The sequence below is a fragment of the Tachyglossus aculeatus genome, chromosome Y2, assembly GCF_015852505.1.
Source record: "Tachyglossus aculeatus isolate mTacAcu1 chromosome Y2, mTacAcu1.pri, whole genome shotgun sequence".
Taxonomy (NCBI): Eukaryota; Metazoa; Chordata; class Mammalia; order Monotremata; family Tachyglossidae; genus Tachyglossus; species Tachyglossus aculeatus.
The window spans coordinates 1,579,174-1,596,279 of NC_052094.1; the positions used below are offsets into that span (position 1 = coordinate 1,579,174).

Consider the following 17,106-nt stretch of genomic DNA (forward strand, 5'->3'; position numbering starts at 1 on the left):
TGTCCCTCTTTCTCTGGCCTTAGTGGTTTACTGGCTAGCATTTCTGGCAGGACTCTTACCCCCCAAAGGGTTGACCTGGTCTCTGGGGGTCAGGCTGGGCTGACCTGGTCCCCAAGTGGTCAGGCCAGGCAAGGTTAACCTTTTCTCCAGTGGGTAGGCTGGGAAGCATCTGCCAAGCGGCACGTGTTGGTAGTGATGTTACAGAAAGAGGAGGGAGGAGGAAGAGGGCTTTCATCCAGACCCTGCTGGAGCTCTGCACCCACGGTCAGTCAGCCTAAGAGCAGAACCTGGAAGGCAGCTTCTCTTCCAGGAGGAACTGGCAGCCCTCCCCACCCTCCCTCCCACAGCAGGAGTTCTGGGGAATGGTCTCCTGCATGTTGTTGTGGTCACAGTTTTCAGTCAGAGAGCCATCCAGAAACTGGTCGTTCTTTCCCTTGGCTGGGTGAGCGAGTGACATGTCTAGGGTCACACAGCAGACAAATGGCAGAGTTCGGATTAGTACCCGGGTCTCCTGGCTTCGGGGCCACTTTCCACTAGGCCACAATGCTTCTCAAAAGCATCAGGGCACCGTGGCTAGGGGAATAGAGAGGCAGAGTGGCCTAGTGGAAAAATCCTAGACCCAAGAGTCAGAGGACCTGAGTTCTAATCCCAACTCCATCACTTACCTGCTGGACAGCCTTGGGCAAATCACTTAACTTTCACTCGTCTGAATACGGTATACTTTTCCATGGGAAAGAGGGGCTGTACCCAACTTGATTATCTCGTATCTACACCTGCGCTTTGTACAGTGCTTGCCACATAGTAAGTATTTAGCAGATATCTCCATCATCATCATCATCATCATCATTACTGTCATTATTTTTGCAACAATAGTTAAGTAGACTTGAACCTTGCCCTCAAGGAGCTTAGAGTTTACTGTTTGCAGACCACTGTGCTAAGTACTTAGGAGTGTAAAACAGAGTTAATAGACCCACTCCCTGCCCTCAAGGAGCTTTACCAACTGGCTTACGATTTATTTTCTCCTCCACCTGTAGGATGACAGCGATGGGATCCCGTGGTCAGAAGAAAGAGTGGTGCGCAAAGTCCTGTATTTATCCCTAAAGGAGTTCAAAAATGCCCAGAAGAGACAGCAGAGCGACGGCCTCACTGGGAGCCTCAAAGCGGTCAATGGTGAGTGAGCGATCCGGGGACGGTTGGCGCCGTTCTGGGCCCGAGCGAGCTGCTGGTAGCCGGCTGCCAGGGAACCACAATGCCAGCTTTCTCTCACCAAGGAGGGAAAGTAAAGCCGGAAGGGTGTAGGTCCCACCCTCCATCCTTCTGCCCCTTAGCGTGATTCTTGAGGTTTTTCTGTTTTTTTAAATGGTATTTCGTAAGCACTTAGTATGTGCCAGGCACTATACTATGCGCTGGAGTAGATACGAGGCTGGACACAGCCCTTGTCCCATGTGGGGCTCAGTCGTTATCCCTATTTTCCAGATGAAGGGAACTGAGGCACAGAGAAGTGAAGCAACTTGCCCAAGATCCCACAGCAGACGAGTGGCAGAGCTGGGATTAAGAACTCAGGTCCTTCTGACTCCTAGGCCCAGCCTCTATCCATTAGGCCACGCTGCTTCTCTGGGTTGCTTTGGGTTTAAACTGACTCCAGGTTGAACGGGGCAGTTCTAACTCAGATCTCAGTTGTATATGGCCTCTACCTTCATGGGCCAGGCTGGACCAGAAAGCGAGGACAGTGAGGATGGGTCACTTTCTGATGGCTTAGGGCTGTCTCTTCCTGGTTTGCAGGTCATCCTCAGCATCTTTTCTTGGGCACATTTCACCAGTAGCGTCTGGTAGATCTTTGGGTTAGTTGGCATTGACTGATTCTTGTTAGCAAAGGAGCTGCCACTGAATCTATCAATGGAATTTACTGAGCACCAGCTGTGTGCAGAGAGCATTTTACTGTTGCTTGGGAGAGCACTGTAGAGTTAGACATGCTTTCTGCCTTCAAGTTTATTGCCCAGCAGGGGCAATGGTCCTCAGAATGACTGATGGAAAGGAGGAGGGTAGAATGGAGCATAGTAAGCGCCCAATAAATACTAATGATTAATTGATTGATCAGTATTTTTTGTAGCTCTTGTCATGTGTCAAACGGTTCCACAAGGCACTCCCTCGTCCCCCCACAGAACTCAGGAATAAATGAATGGGTTGTGCCTGCTGTGTGGCCCAACCCATTGAGGGGTGTTCTCCCCAGGAGAATTCAGGTTCTTCCAGGAGTGTGTCCACAGGCCACCGTTCGGTTGCTCTGCCAGGGGCAGGACTACGGTCAAGTTGGTGGCGATGGATAGAAACAATCTTCCAAAGGCATAGGTCTCCCCAGGGAGTCAGCCCCAGAGACACCCAGACACTGCGACCCAGGGTTTGCTCTCTGCTTCATAATCGGACCCCTTCAGGGGGATGGGATGTCTAAGTGGGGCAGGGAGCCTTGACTCCCCCAACTTAATCTGAGCCCACTCATCATCTGTTAAGTGCTTTTGAGCAAGCCTCCTGTCAGGGCAAGATGGAGCCGGTCATCTGGGACTTAGGCAGCGAGCCAGGGAATGGAGTGGGCTGGTATGGATCTGGGGGTCTGGTGTCTTCTTGGCTGAAAACTCCTGCAACAGACCCAGCATTGACACGAAGGCTGTGGTCTTCCCTGGCACACCTTTCCGCCCCAGAGGCTAGCCAAGATGTGGCCTTCCCAGAGGCCTCTCTGGCAGTAAGAGTCCTTCCATTGAGGCTCACCTAGCTAGCCACCGTCTTGTTTCCACTCCTGGGTCCTTGAGTCCATCAGTCAGTTGTATTTATTGAGCATTTACTGGGCACGCTGTACTAAGCGCTTGGGAGAGTACAGTATAACAGACACATTCCCTGCCTCTCAGTCCCTTTGCCTCTGCCAATGACTTTTTTGCCAATGACTTTTTTTGCTGCACAGTTATTTCAGGGGCCTAGCTTCCCCCGAAAGAGGATGTCCAATAAAATGTTGGTACGTGTTTTGTGTATCCTTGATCCTGGCTTGAACTTAGCCATTTCAGCTCAGTCTATGTAACAAAGTTTGCTGGGGCTTAAGGCCTTCCCCCGGAGAGTACAGCCACCAGGTCCCCAATATTCCGGGCTGGGAATTCAGAGACTTTTCTCTTTCTATATTGTCACTCCCTGCGCGACAATGAGCCATAAGAGCCAGGGACTCTGGGTCCAGAGAGGACAAATTGGCGAAACATCTGAGCTAATTTTCCCACATTGAAACAGCAACCAGTGACTCCAGCCAACTGGCTGCTGAAAGATCCATTTGATGGGAGTAGCTAAGGACCTGATGATACCGAGGAAAGAATTCCAAGAAAAGTTGGCCTGGGTACTTCCAAGATTGCTGGAGATTTTCAGTGGCACTTGGCACTACAGCAAGGCAAGAACAGTTCCTTTTCTCAGTGGCTACAACTTCTGTCTTCACTATCCTGATAAAAGCTTCCAAGGGTTTTTCATTTTTCTTGAATACCAAAGGCCCTGCTCTGTTGGCTGCAAGATAGCTAATGTTTGCCTGCCTGGATCTTAAATTCTGCAGCTACATGAGACCTGCCCTCTCTTCATCCCACTCTGTCGACAAGCGTTATGGGATATGGATGTATTTTGGGTTGGAGGGTAATTTGCATTAAGGTTATTGACCCTTTCTGAGAAACACAGTACCCTAGCTTCTCCATCCTCCTATATATTGTGGAGTTGGGTGTTGCTTTTCAGAGATTGGAAGGGTGGGAAGCTGTAGAAAGAGCACAGGCCTAGGGGTTACAGGATCTGGATTTGGATACCGAGTCTGCCACCTCCCTAATGGGTGACCTTGGGCAAGTCACTTAACTTCTCTGTGCCTCAGTTCCCTCATCTGTAAAATGGGGATTAAGACTTTGAGCCCCATGGGGACAACCTCATCGCCTTGTATTCCCCCCAGCACTTAGAACAGTGCTTCACACATGGTAAGCGCTTAATAAATACTAACATTATTATTATTATTATTATTATCATTATTATTATTATTATTATTATTATTATTATTATTATTATTATTATTATTCTCTGGGCCTTGGATTCCTCATCTGTAAAATGGGGACTAAATGCCCATTTTCTATCCTGCTTAGACTGTGAGCCCCATATGTGACAGGTTCAGTACTTGGCACATAGTAAGCATTTGACAGATACACATTAGTAGTAGTTGTCATTTTAGGCAAACAAGAAATGCCACTCTGGATCAGCCCAAAGGGGCCAGCCAGCTGGATTTCCTGTTTCTGATAGTGGCCCCAGATGATATGTGGGTGGACACTATGTCAGTCACCCTTCTTGACATTTGTCCTCATGGTCATGAACTTGCCATCCAACATCCCAAACCCTTTTCCTTAATCTTTTGTCTTGACCATCCCCTGTAGACTCTATGTTTCTTGTGGGCAGGGAGTGTGTCTTCCTACTCTGTTATGCTGTACTCTCCCAAGTGCTTAGCACAGCACTCTGCACACCACAAGCACTCAGTAAACACCAATGATTACTATTGTTGTTATTATTGTCATTGTATGTAAGTGTTTACTATGAGTCAAGCACTGCCCTGCGTGCTGGGGTAACAGTTTGGACACATGGGCCTCACCCACTAAGTAGGAGGGAGTAGGATTTCATCCCCATTTTACAGTTGAGGGAACTGAGGCCCAGAGAAAATAGGTGATTTGCCCAAGGTCACACAGAAAGCAACGGGCAGACCTAGGATTGGCAGACCAGGTCCTCCAACTCCTCAGCCTATGCTCTTTCCAACAGGCCATGTTGCTTCTCAGTGGATTGACAAACCTGTCCCCTGTGAGTTAGGCACATGGAGAAACCATCATTATGGGCCGTTCATCCTTTCATTTATCCAAACTCCTCTTGAACCAGCTGTTATTTCCTGCCAGCACAACTTGCTGGAGTAATGAAATCCATATGAACATCACTGCCGGTGAAAAGGTGCTTTCTTTGTGTGTGTTTTGAACCTCATCTTCTCCAACTACCCGCCCCAGGTGCCCTCTCATCCTGGCATGTGGTGGGATTGAAGGGGATATCTGTGGAGAACTTATTTCTTTCTAAGCAGTGTGCTAAGCACTGGGATAGCTATCGGATAGGACACAGTCCCTGTCCCACCTGAGGCCCTCAGGTAATGGGGAGGGAGACCAGATATTTTATGCCCATTTTGCAGATGAGGGACTGAGGTTCAGCGTGGTTGTGGCCAAAATTCGGCTATTACCCCATGATTTTGTAAAACCTCAATCATTTGCCTTCCTAGCTTCCTTTGCCTTTCTAGTTGAGTGGCTAATCTTTTCCATCAGTGAGCCCACAGAATGAGCTTCAGCCTCCAGTCATTTGGTTTGCCCTCTTTTGTATCCGCTCCATCCACCCACCTCTAGAGTTTAAGGTCATTGCAGGTTGGGAATTGTCTATTATATTGTACTCTTCCAAGTGCTTAGTACCGTGCTCTGTACACACTAAGCGCTCAGTAAATATGACTGACTGACTAAGCACTTAGTACAGTGCTGTGCACACAGTAAGCGCTCAATAAATACTATTGAATGAATGAATGACTAAGATGGGGCCACCAGAACTGCCATCCATGGATTTCTACAGCAGCCAAGCTCTGCTCTTCAATCTTTACCTTTGTCCAACCTGATTGCTTGTACAGTGCCTGGCACATAGTAAGCACATATCAAATACAATTATTATTATCATTATTATTACTATTATTCTTTAGGGTGTCGGGCTCTTCGTCAGCCTCTTTGACTTGGCTTAGTACTTATGTCGTATAGGTAGCATTTAGATTGGCATTTCATGTTTGAAGGAAATAAACTATGGTAGATCTCTCCAGATGCTATACAGTACACTTTTAGGGGGCTCGTTTTTTTTTCCCACTTCATGTGGAACAAAAAATCAGAAGAGGATTGCTTTTAGATATTCAGGAAATCCTTTGTGGCAGCCAATAGGATGGAAGCTTTGATTTGGATTAGTGAAACAAGTTGAATTTGGAACACCCTGCTGTGTGGAGATCCCCTTTAAAACTGCCTTTCATTGAGGTCGGGATTTTAATGGAATAACGAATTGTGTAGGTTTGGAATCAGTTACCCCCTCTCCCCTGCGAAGACCCTATAAGCAAACCCAAAATCTCGTTGGAAATTGCTTTTCTCGGTTGCAGCCTTAAACATGAAATGGAACCATCACAGTGGTACAGGACATAATGTTTGAAACACAGCTCGACTTTTCAAAATGTAATTCCATACTTAAAGATGAGAGCTTGTTCCTCTAGATTTTTTTTTAAAACCTGTGAGGTGCTCTTCAGGGCTTGGTGTTTTTCAGTATAATTCTATGTCAATGATTGGCAATGGATTCCCCCCTCCTTCTCCCTCCCTAAAACGTGAACCATGTAGAATTAAACAGCTATCTTTCAGTGGCCCATCTTGTTATCTGGCCAGCAGTGGGCTATCTCTGTAATTTCCACAATTGGGTCTCTTGCCTTTTTTGCTCAAAAATAAAGATTGTGGCCACAAAGGCATCATCACCCAGTGGAAGGAGCACAGGACCATGAGTCAGACACAGCCTGCCTACCTACTCTGTTGTACCATGCTCTCCCGAGCGCTTAGAAAAGTGCACTGCACACAGTAAATGCTCAATAAATGCCGCTGATTGATTTGAGTCCCAAGGGCACAGCAGCGGTAGCCCTGGTCAAGGCCTCCAAAGCAGTCTAAAAATTGAGAAGGCCTCATGCTTTTCTGGAGAAAGTCTGGATGGAGTCCACAGCTGTTGCACTTTTTTATGGTATTTGTAAAGTGCTTAGCAGGTGCCATGCACTGTACTTAGCACTGGGGCAGATACACCCTAATCAGGTTGGACACAGTCCATGTTCCAGATGGGGCTCCCAGTCTTAATCCCCATTTTGCAGGTGAGGTAACCAAGACACAGAGAAATGACATGATGCACCTAAGTTCACACAGCAGGCAGATGGTGGAGCAGGGATTAGAACACAGGTCATTCTGACTCAAAGGTCCCTTCCCTACCCACTAGGCCATTTATCTCCATTGTCCCCTTCCCCCAGCTCCTTCAATCTCCTGGGACCAAAATTAGTGCTATTTAATATCATGGCCCCCAAAATAATAAGGCACTGAGAAAGAAGAGTGTTTTTAGTCATTTGAAATTCACTTACTTCCAGAGCAAAACATTAAAATCCCTCAGCTCGTCCATTGCCCGGGGGAAGAAATCCTCCTGGTGAGGTTTTAGAAAGAAATCATTCCTTATCCCAGAGGGAATGTGGCTGGAGGGTAGCCCAAGGTAGAGAGGGAGTTTGGGAAGGCCTGTCCAAGGTTCAGTGATTGACTGTGGAGAAGAGGAGAAAATTCCCAACAGAAGCTCTGCAGGTGGTAATGGTGTTCTTTACTTTATTTTCAATCCAGTGATTGCTGAGAGTTGGATCAGATACCCAGAGGAACTTGGGCAGAAAACCCTCTCCATCTTCCCTCTTACCTTTCCTCTCTCCTGTTTCCTTCAGTCCCCTCCTTTCCTTTTTCAGATTCCTCCTCTCCATTTCTCCCTTGTGTCATCTTTGTACCGTTTCTGTGCACTCGATTACACATTTATGTGCTGCTGCCCAAAGCCCCAGGCAACTTTTATGTAGATTCAGAAGACCCACAGTGTGCCAGTGGCCGCCAGATTCTCCCTCTGCGTCCTTGGGTCAGAGAAGCAGGAGAAAATTGAAGTAACCCATACTGGCAGGCAGTGTTTGTTTTGGGATTCCAAAAGAGCAGGGGCAGCAAGAAGCTGCTGGCTCATGAAGCACCATGGCCTCCTCAGGAGACAAGACCCCCTCCCCATCCCCCCAAAGTGATCCTGGCAGCACCATGACCTGAGGGGTATGGAGGGGTGGTGGGCTTGCTTGCCCCGAGGTCCAGGCTTGAGTTTTGTAAGTCCTGTCTCCAGTGGGAGAGCCACTGAGGCGAGAGCTGTTCCTTGTGCATGTATGAGCAGCTGTAAGGAACAGCTTGGATTCCCCACCACCGCTCCCCCTCTCCGTATCAGGGATCATGGAAGCCGAGCCTGAAAGAGGTGAGCGCGAGACCCCCTCTGGAGTCTTCGGGCAGAGAGTGGCCGGCCGGCAGTGTGGAGGGCCGGGCCTGCTCCGACCCGGAGCTATTTCCAGCTTGACAGCTCACCCGGCTGGAGGCTCCAGGAGCCAGCGGCCCACCCTGCTCCTTCAGGACGGCTCACCTTAAAACAACTTGAGCCAGTAGGACACCTTGCCCTGGCCCTGTAGTCTGGCCTCTTACGAGGCGGATGGGAAGCCAGGTGCCTTGGGTAGAACCAGGGTGCCGGAGAAAGGGGTTTGGGTTCCGAGGGAGGGCAGACCCAGGCTAGGGGAGAAGGGAAGCAATCACCCTGGCTCTTCTCTGCCTCTTTCTCTGCCCAGCCAGCCTGGCGGGGGCCTGGCTCGCCAGTGGTCAGTGCCTGTTCTCTGCCTGGTAGCCAGCCTTGGCCCAACAAATTCACTTTTTCTATCTGTTGCCAGTCAATCAGTCATATTTGTGGAGTGCTTACCATGTGAAGAGTACTGGGGAAGCAGCGTGGCTCAGTGGAAAGAGCCTGGGCTTTGGAGTCAGAGGTCATGGGTTCAAATCCTGGCTCTGCCACTGGTCAGCTGTGTGACTTTGGGCAAGTCACTTCACTTCTCTGTGCCTCAGTTACCTCATCTGTAAAATGGGAATTAATATTGTGAGCTGCATGTGGGACAACCTGATCACCTTGTATCCTCCCCAGCGCTTAGAACAGTGCTTTGCACATAGTAAGCGCTTAACAAATACCAAAATTATTATTATTATTATTACTGTACTAACCACTTGGGAGAGTGCAGTATAACAGAGTTGGTAGACAGATTTCCTGCCCACAACAAACTTACAGTCTGTAGAGAGGGGGAGGTTTTATTAGCCAGTCAGAGGGAGGTTTATTTAGCAAGGGTGAAAAATGCACATAGGGAATCCCTGGACCATCAGCAGGAGACCAGCAGCTAATCTCCCGGTGACTTGGTTGTTTGACCCATCGGGCAGTCTTCCCAGCAGGTCACTCCTTGGGGCCCAGAGGATCCTGGACTTCGATCTCTTCCATTGAAAAGCGGGCCACGGTTTAGAGGGAGAGTCGGAAGGGCCTCCATTGGAGAGTTACTTGCCTCTGGGATCCCTCTGGGTTTAAGGATGAGAAGCATCATGACTCAGTGGAAAGAGCACGGGCTTTGGAGTCAGAGATCATGGGTTCAAATGCCGACTCCGTCAATTGTCAGCTGTGTGACTTTGGGCAAGTCACCTAACTTCTCTGTGTCTCAGTTACCTCATCTGGAAAATGGAGATTAAGACTGTGAGCCCACCATGGGACAACCTGATCACCTTGTGACCTCCCCACTGCTTAGAACGGTGCTTTGCACATAGTAAGCGCTTAGTAGATGCCATCATTATTATTGTTATCGTCAGACTTTGGCTGCGCTGTCTCATCTTTGTTATAGATATTCCCCATTAGACTGGAAGCTTCTTGTGTGCAGGGATCATGTCTATCAACTCTTCCGAGTGCTTTGCACAGTGCCCTTCACTCAGGACTCCCTCTGTAGACTCTAAGTTCCTCAAGGGCAGAACCTGCATGACTGAGACTGCTCGTTTTACTTTGATGGAGGGAGACCCTGCTCCTCACCAGTCCTGGAGCTCTCTGACACTCAACCGAGCAGGTCCCATGCTTGGCGTGTTGCAGGGAAGGGACAGGGAAAGAGGAGAGGCAGAGCGGCCTAGTGGAAAGGGTCTGGGAATCGGAAGACCCGGGTTCTAATCCCAGCTCTGCCACGAGCCTGGCATGTGACCTCGGGCATGCTATTTAATTCTCCGGGCCCCAATCTCCTCATCTGAAAATGGGGATAAGCCAGTCTGTGAGCCCAAGGAGGGACAGGGACTGTGTCCAACCCAACAGACTTGTCCCTTTGCACGGAGTACACGCTTTGTGAAGGCCTTAGTTAGAATTACCGTTTGCTTGCCCCAGTTTGAGCTCTGGGAGCTAGCAACTGGGGCATGGGCCAAGGGAAGCTGGCTCTCCATCAGAGCAGGCTTTCCACTTTCTTAACTTGGGACCAATCCTCTGGACTCAGGTCTTGGCAGGAATTGCAAATGGAGTGTATATTGCCCCCTCTTACCATACCTCCCTGCTTTCTGACTACAACCCAGCCCTCACACTTGGATCCTGTAATGCCAGCCTATTCACTGTACCTCAGTCTCCTCTATTTCACCGCCAACATGTCATCCACATCCTGCCTCTGGCCTGAAACGCCTTCCTCCTTCGTATCCCCCATGATCCTTCCCTCCACCTTCAAAGCCGTATCTGAAGGCACATCTCCTCCAAGAGGCCTTCCCCACTTCCTTCTGTGCTACCCTTGCCCTTAGATTCGCATTCTTTATTCACCCTTTCCTCAGCCCCACAGCACTTATGTCCATATCCAGAATTTATTTGTATTAATGTCTGTAAACTCGTCGTCGGCAGGGAATGTGCCTGCCGACTCTTGTACTGTGCTCTCCCAAGTGCTTAGTACAGGGCTCTGCACACCATTAGCGCTAAGTCAATTGATTGTCCAGGTGGCACCAGGATGGGAAAGGGGATTGTCTCTTCTTCCAAGGGCAGGCCCTCTGCTGACCACCCCCTGAGAAGTAACTGATCCATTGGATGCAGATCTCTCTGGCACTGCTTTAAGGCAGAAGTGCCTTTCCTGGCTCTGGCCAAATTTCAGGAAACCAACTCCTGAGAGCCCCCACACCCCCCTTGGGGGGTGGCCAGATTTGTGGGCGTGTGGCGTTGGGGGAAGTGTCTGCCTCCAGGGTACTAGGTTTAGGTTGCCATCAAGTGGCTACTGATTGGAGTGGACAGAGGATACCAGATGGTACTGTGACCTTCCCTAGTGAGATTTCTCCTCATTGACCTCTCCCTCCCCAAACCCCCCGCTCCTCCCCTGAAAAAAAGACATACAGCTAATCAGAGACTTCCAGTCCGACTAAGCTCGTCATTCATGGGCTGTGTCCTGGGACAGAGATCCCCTAAGGGTTGAAAGCCTGTCTTCCGAAGAAGGCCGTTCTTCCCGACATGGAAGAGGGACGCTGCAGGCCTACTCGCCGGAGATTAAGGACGAAGGCTTAAAGCTGTGCATCCCTCGTCCCCTCCCCGGGTACAGTGGGTGCCGTGTTCACCAGCGGAGGACAGTGCCAGGGTTCTACAGCCCTCCCGTTCTATATCTCGGTTCGGTGGATGTGCGGAGAAAAGGCCTGGGGACTCACCTCTGGGGGGAAATTTGTCGATTTTTTGTGCCATTTATAAATGCAGTTCAGTCCCCGCCGGGTTTCAGGCCGTGTCTGGTCTGGGAGGCAGAGCAGGAAGCTGGATGTGTTCGTGTTATTGTTGCATTGTACTCCCCCAAGCACTTAGTGCAGTGCTCTGCACACAGAAAGTGCTCAGTAAATACGTTTGACTGACTGACTGAGGATCTGAGCCATATTAAGAGCGATTGCACGTCTCAGTCGCTTGTGACAAGTAGTATCCTCCACTGCCTTTGATTTCCCTGCACCTAATGCAGGTAGTAGGAACTGGGCTCATAGATATAGGAAGGAGGGTCTGCTGTAGGACTATACGGGAGCATGTCTGTCTCAGGGGTGGAGGGGATGCAAAGAAGCAGGAGAGCTCTTCTCCCACCACACCCCTGCTTGCACTCGTTGTTCCTCTCTACCTAACCTACTCACTGGGTCATCTTCTCACCTCTCCCACTACCACCAACTTCTTGTTCATGCCCTCCCCCACTGCGTGGAATTTCCTTGTCCCTTCATTTCTTGCAGACAACAGACCGGTGTTTCTCCTCAGCCTGAGCCGCCTCTCTCCATTCACCCGCTACCCCTCCGTACCCACTGTGGGGACCTGAAGGGAAGATTGGTTCTCTCAAATTCCAGATGAAATTTTCAGCCTGAAAGAAAGCAGGGGAGGAGGAAGGAGGGAGGCAGAAGTCAAGGGCGCATGGAGTGGAGAAAGTCAGGGAGGATTTGGGACCAGCAAGTATGGGGCCACAGAAAAAAGAAAAATCACCAGGTTGATGAATGCTGCAACTTTTTAGAAGACAGCACATCTCTCTGCCCCTAGAGATGTGTGTGTGTGTGTGTGTGTGTGTGTGTGTGTGTGAGAGAGAGAGAGAGAGAAAGAAAGAAGAAAGAAAGCAAGAAAGAAAGCAAGAAAGAAAGAAAGAGAGAGAGAGAGAGAGAAAGAAAGAAAAAGAAGGAAAGAAAGAAAGAAAGAAAGAAAGAAAGAAAGAAAGAAAGAAAGAAAGAGAAAGAAAAAGAAAGAAAAAGAAAGAAAGAAAGGGAGATGGAAAGAGTTAATGTATTTATTTGCTGGATTTTTTCAACCCTTTTGCTCTACTTTTCAAGCCAAAGGCAACACTTTTGTAGGGAAAGGGTCTGTGCATTTTACACCCTGAATTTTCATGTGTTTTGAGATTGTTCCCAGAAAACCTTTTTCCGTTGATCTGATCTACACAAAACACAGAAAGGATCAGAGTGGGGTGTCCTGTGGAGGGAGATCTTCCTTGGTCTGCACATTAAATTGCTGCCATACACCTATTTGAGCCAGACCAAGAGGGGCCTGGTTAGAGTTAGAGGTGGGCTGGCTCTTCTTGGCAAGAGCAAATTGAAGGCTTCTTGAGGGCCAATTCTGTTGTGCTGTTCTCTCCCAAGCGCTTCATACAGTGCCATGCACACCGTTGGTTCTCAATAAATACCACTGATTGATTGATAGAAGAGAGTACAGAGAAAAGAGGGGGGAAAAAGTAAAAGAGCATCTTTTCTCTGCTTGGCTACCAGCTGTGGCAGTATTTAAAAGGGACAGTTGGGGGAACCTACCCATTACCACTAGGCCAAAAGAGTGCTTTTCCCCTTAAAGGACTGATTATCATTCTCTTGTCCTCCCTGCTGCTATTTTGGTATTTTTTAAGCTCTTACTTATTTGCTAAGCCCTGGTTAGCACAGGACAATCAAATGAGGCAGAGTCTCTCTCACACAGGGCTATTCATCTTAATTTTTTTAAGGTTATTTATTAAGCGCTTACTGTGTCAGACATTACTAAGTGCTGGGATAGATCTAAGTTAATTAGGCTGGGCACAGCCCCTGTCGTAGCTCATGTGTCTTTATCCTCATTCTACAGATGAGGATTCTGAGGAAGTTACTTGGCTCAAGGTCACACAGCGTATCAGTGGTGTAGTCGGAATTAGAATCCAGGTCTTTCTGACTCTTAAGTCTGTGCTTTTTCTTCTAGGCCCTACTGCGTCTCACAGTCCAGGAGGGAATGACTGCAAGGCTCTTATCCCCACATTTTACCGATAATAGATAATAGTTGCCATTCTTTCAGTGGGAATGAAAGGGTGAGGGGGTAAACAATACCACCAGAACCAGTCTTTTTAAATCAATCAATCACTGCTATTTATTCATTCATTCGGTCATGTTTATCGAGTGCTTACTGTGTGCAGGGCACTTGACTAAGCATTTGAAAAAGTCCAATGCAGCAATAAAAAGAGAGTCTCTGCGTCTCTGCCCACAATGAGCTCACAGTCTAGGGGGTGGGGCCAGACATCAATACAAGTAAACAGACAGCAATATAAATAAATGAAATTACAGATATATACATAAAGTGCTGTGGGGTGGGGAGAGGGGCAAGAGCAAAGGGAGTGAGTCAGGGTGATGCAGAAAGGAGTAGAAGATGAGTAAAAGTGGGGCTTAGGCTGAGCACTGAACTACATATAACTGTCCTTTGTGTTAGAAAAAAATAATGACTACTGATGCTGAAGTTCACCTGTGTGTGCTCTGCACATAACACTCAGTAAATACCATGGATTATTAGGTTGTTATACCTATATGGGGCAGGGATAGTTTCGATCTTTATCTACTCCAGCGCTAATTACCCCATCCCCCAAACTTGGTAGAAAGAACGGCTGTAAAACACTCCATAATTAGCATAAGAGTTCTTAACTATGCCTCTTCCCGGCTCTATTTCTTGCCTTGCCTCTGACCATTGATTTTAGGGAGAGCAACTTGTGTGATTTTTTTTGCAGGGGCAGGGGGTTGTGTGTTTACTGTGTGACAGGGCCCATACTAAGCACTGGGATAGATTTATTCATTCATTCAATCGTAACTATTGATCACATCAGCCAAGTGGTGGAGCCGGAATTAGAACCCAGGACCCAAGACACCCAAGCCCGTGCTCTTTCCACTAGACCACACTGTTCCTCAGGTCTTGGACACCTGCTTTAAGCCAAAACCTCCAGAGAATCAGATTGATTAGCGGTGGATGGAGTCGTGATCCTTTGTCTCTGGCTAATGGCCTTTTCCAGGTTTAATTTAATTTTTCTTCTTATGCTCCATCTATGTTTCCTGTCTCGTGACTTCCATCCAGAGGTCTAGATGCTCCAGAACTGCTCTTCAGAGGCAGTGCCTCCATTTTTATGGCTCGAGGAGCCAGGGGCACAAATCTTTATTAAGAATATAAAGTGCTTCAGTGCACAGTTTCCCATCCATTAACTCCCCTTTTCTCCAGAGGTCCCAGAAAAGTTGGGAGGGAATGTTAATGATGGGAATGAACAATGTTCATGTGTAGCAGGTAGAGAAACTGAGGCTTTGACCAGCTGAGTGCCGGTCAGTGGTGGTGTCCTTGGCTTGCACCCCTTATTCACCCCTCCCTCAGACCCGCAGCACTTAGACATAGTTGAAATTTATTTCTATTAATGTTTTATTTCTGTTAATGTCTGTCTCCCCCTCTAGACTGTAAGATTCTTGTGGGTAGGAAATGTCTGCCAACTCTCTCTACCAGCTCTCTTATATGTACCCTCCCAAGTGCTTAGTACAGCGCTCTGCACACAGTGAGCGCTCAATAAATATGATTAATGGATTACTCTGTTGCTGAACACTGTATTAGGCTCTTGGGAGAGGACAGTCCAAATGAGCTGGTAGACAGGTTCCCACCCACAAGGAGCTCATATGTGCAGGGTCTTGTCAATCAATCAGTTGTATTTACTGAGCACTTACCATGTCCAGTTCAGTGTTATTGCCGAATGCGAAACAAATACATATAAATCATATTTATTTAGCACTTACTCTGTGCAGAGTACTGTACCAAGTGCTTGGGAGAGCACAGTGTAGCAGTAGACACTTTTCCTGTCCACAGTGTGCTTACAGGCTCAGGTGCGTTGTCTATGTTCACAGTAATCCGGGAGGGAAATGCCATGACTCTGGAGCCAAGGGCGGGGGGCAGGGGAGAGAGGGAGTTCAGGGGTTGCCCCTGTGACAAAATGAGCCCCATGTGGAACCTCATTATCTCGTGTCTACCCCAGAGTGTAGTACAGTGTTTGGCACAGAGTGCTTGCCAAATATCACAGTTATTAATTATTATTATTGTACTGGAGGTTCTCTGGATTTCCTCCAAGACCTGTCTCGTGTCCTCCTGATGTCATTACATAACATACACCTGTGCCACCCAGGTTGACAGAGAGTTGTCCAGCTCTCTTGAGTTCCAACAGTGGCCTCATTCCTTGTCAGTGGAGACCCAGAAGAGTATAAAGGGTGAAGGTGATGACAAACTAAAGAAATCCAGTAAAGAAGCAGTGTGGCATAATGGGTGAAGCAGGGCCTGGGAGCCAGAAGACCCATGGCTCTGCCAGTTGCCTGCTGTGTGACATTAGGCAAGTCAATTCACTTCTCTGGGCCTCACTTTTCTCAACTGCAAAATGGCTATTTAGTATCTGCTCTCTCTCCTACTTACACTGTGAGCCCCATGTGAGACAGGGACTGTATTCAGCCTGATGAACTTATATCTACCCCAGGGCTTAGAACAGTGCTTGACGCATGCTAAGTGCTTAACAGTTATCTCCCTGCTCCACCGCCCCCACCCAAAAAATAGGCCCAGCCAGGATAAACCTTTTGCCTCAGTAGATGAGGGATAAATAAAATTAGCAGTGGAGGAGGAAACAACACAATCCCAGGATCATTTTCAGTCGTGTCACACACAGGGCTGTTCATATCTGTCCCGGAATGGTATTTGATTTCCTCCCTCCTTGCATCCATTTTAGGAATGCGTTTCTTGCTCTCCATGACTGTTCTCTTTCTCTTAGTCTCCCATCCTAACACTTCTTGGAGCCTCTTACCCACTTCCTCTCCACACAAACTATGATCGGATTCCATGCTCTTGTTTCGCTGCCTCCAGTCCTGCCATCTACTTTCTATACTCCAGCCAGCTGCACAGATCATCTTGTGAGCACTCAGTAACTACAACTGACTGATTAGCTTGGGGCCAACTTCTCTAGCCTCTCCAATGGCTATGTCTCCCTGCACATCAAGCAAAAAGTCCTCAGAATTGGGGTCAGGTCACTCCCCATTTTCCTCACCGTCTCTTCCTCCTGGGGACACACTTCCCTTTCTCCCCAACTCACCTATCCAATTCTACCTTGCCCTCATCACCTCCTCCTCCTACCGTGCTGTCACTGTTACCCTGCCCTGAAATCCCCCCTTCTGTCCTTAACTCTCGAATTTTACCAGATCACAACGCTTCCTATTTCAAAGCCCACCTTTCCCCACCCCTCATAAAACTAGTGTTGCCCAACCACTCCCGCATCAATCAAAAACTCCTCACCATCGGCTTTAAAGCACTCAATCACCTTGCCCCTCACGTACTTCCCCTCACTACTCTCCTGCTAAAACCCATCCTGCCAACTTCGCCCCTCTATTGCTAACCTTCTCACTGGGCCTCAATCTCATCTATGTCACCACTGACCCCTAGCCCGCATCCTGCCTGTGGCCTGGGACACCCTCCCGCCTCCTTCCTCCTCAATTACTCTCCCCTCCTTCAAAGCCATATTGAAAGCACATCTCCAAGAGGCCTTCCCTGAGTAAACACCCCCTTTCCTCTTATTCTTTCTTTGTCATATTTATTGAGCACTTACTTTGTGCCTAGCACTGTACGAAGCGCTTGGGAGAGTACAGTACAACAATGAACAGACACATTCCTTGCCCA

The 17,106-nt window shown here is 48.3% G+C and overlaps 1 protein-coding gene across 1 annotated transcript in view; it reads left to right on the forward strand.

Moving 5' to 3' along the window:
• The window catches only part of JARID2 (jumonji and AT-rich interaction domain containing 2), a 229,804-nt gene that overhangs the window by 128,064 nt on the left and 84,634 nt on the right, over positions 1–17,106 (forward strand). The window contains 1 exon segment of the mRNA XM_038768089.1: positions 1,035–1,170. Within this exon segment, the coding sequence (XP_038624017.1) occupies positions 1,035–1,170 (136 nt within the window).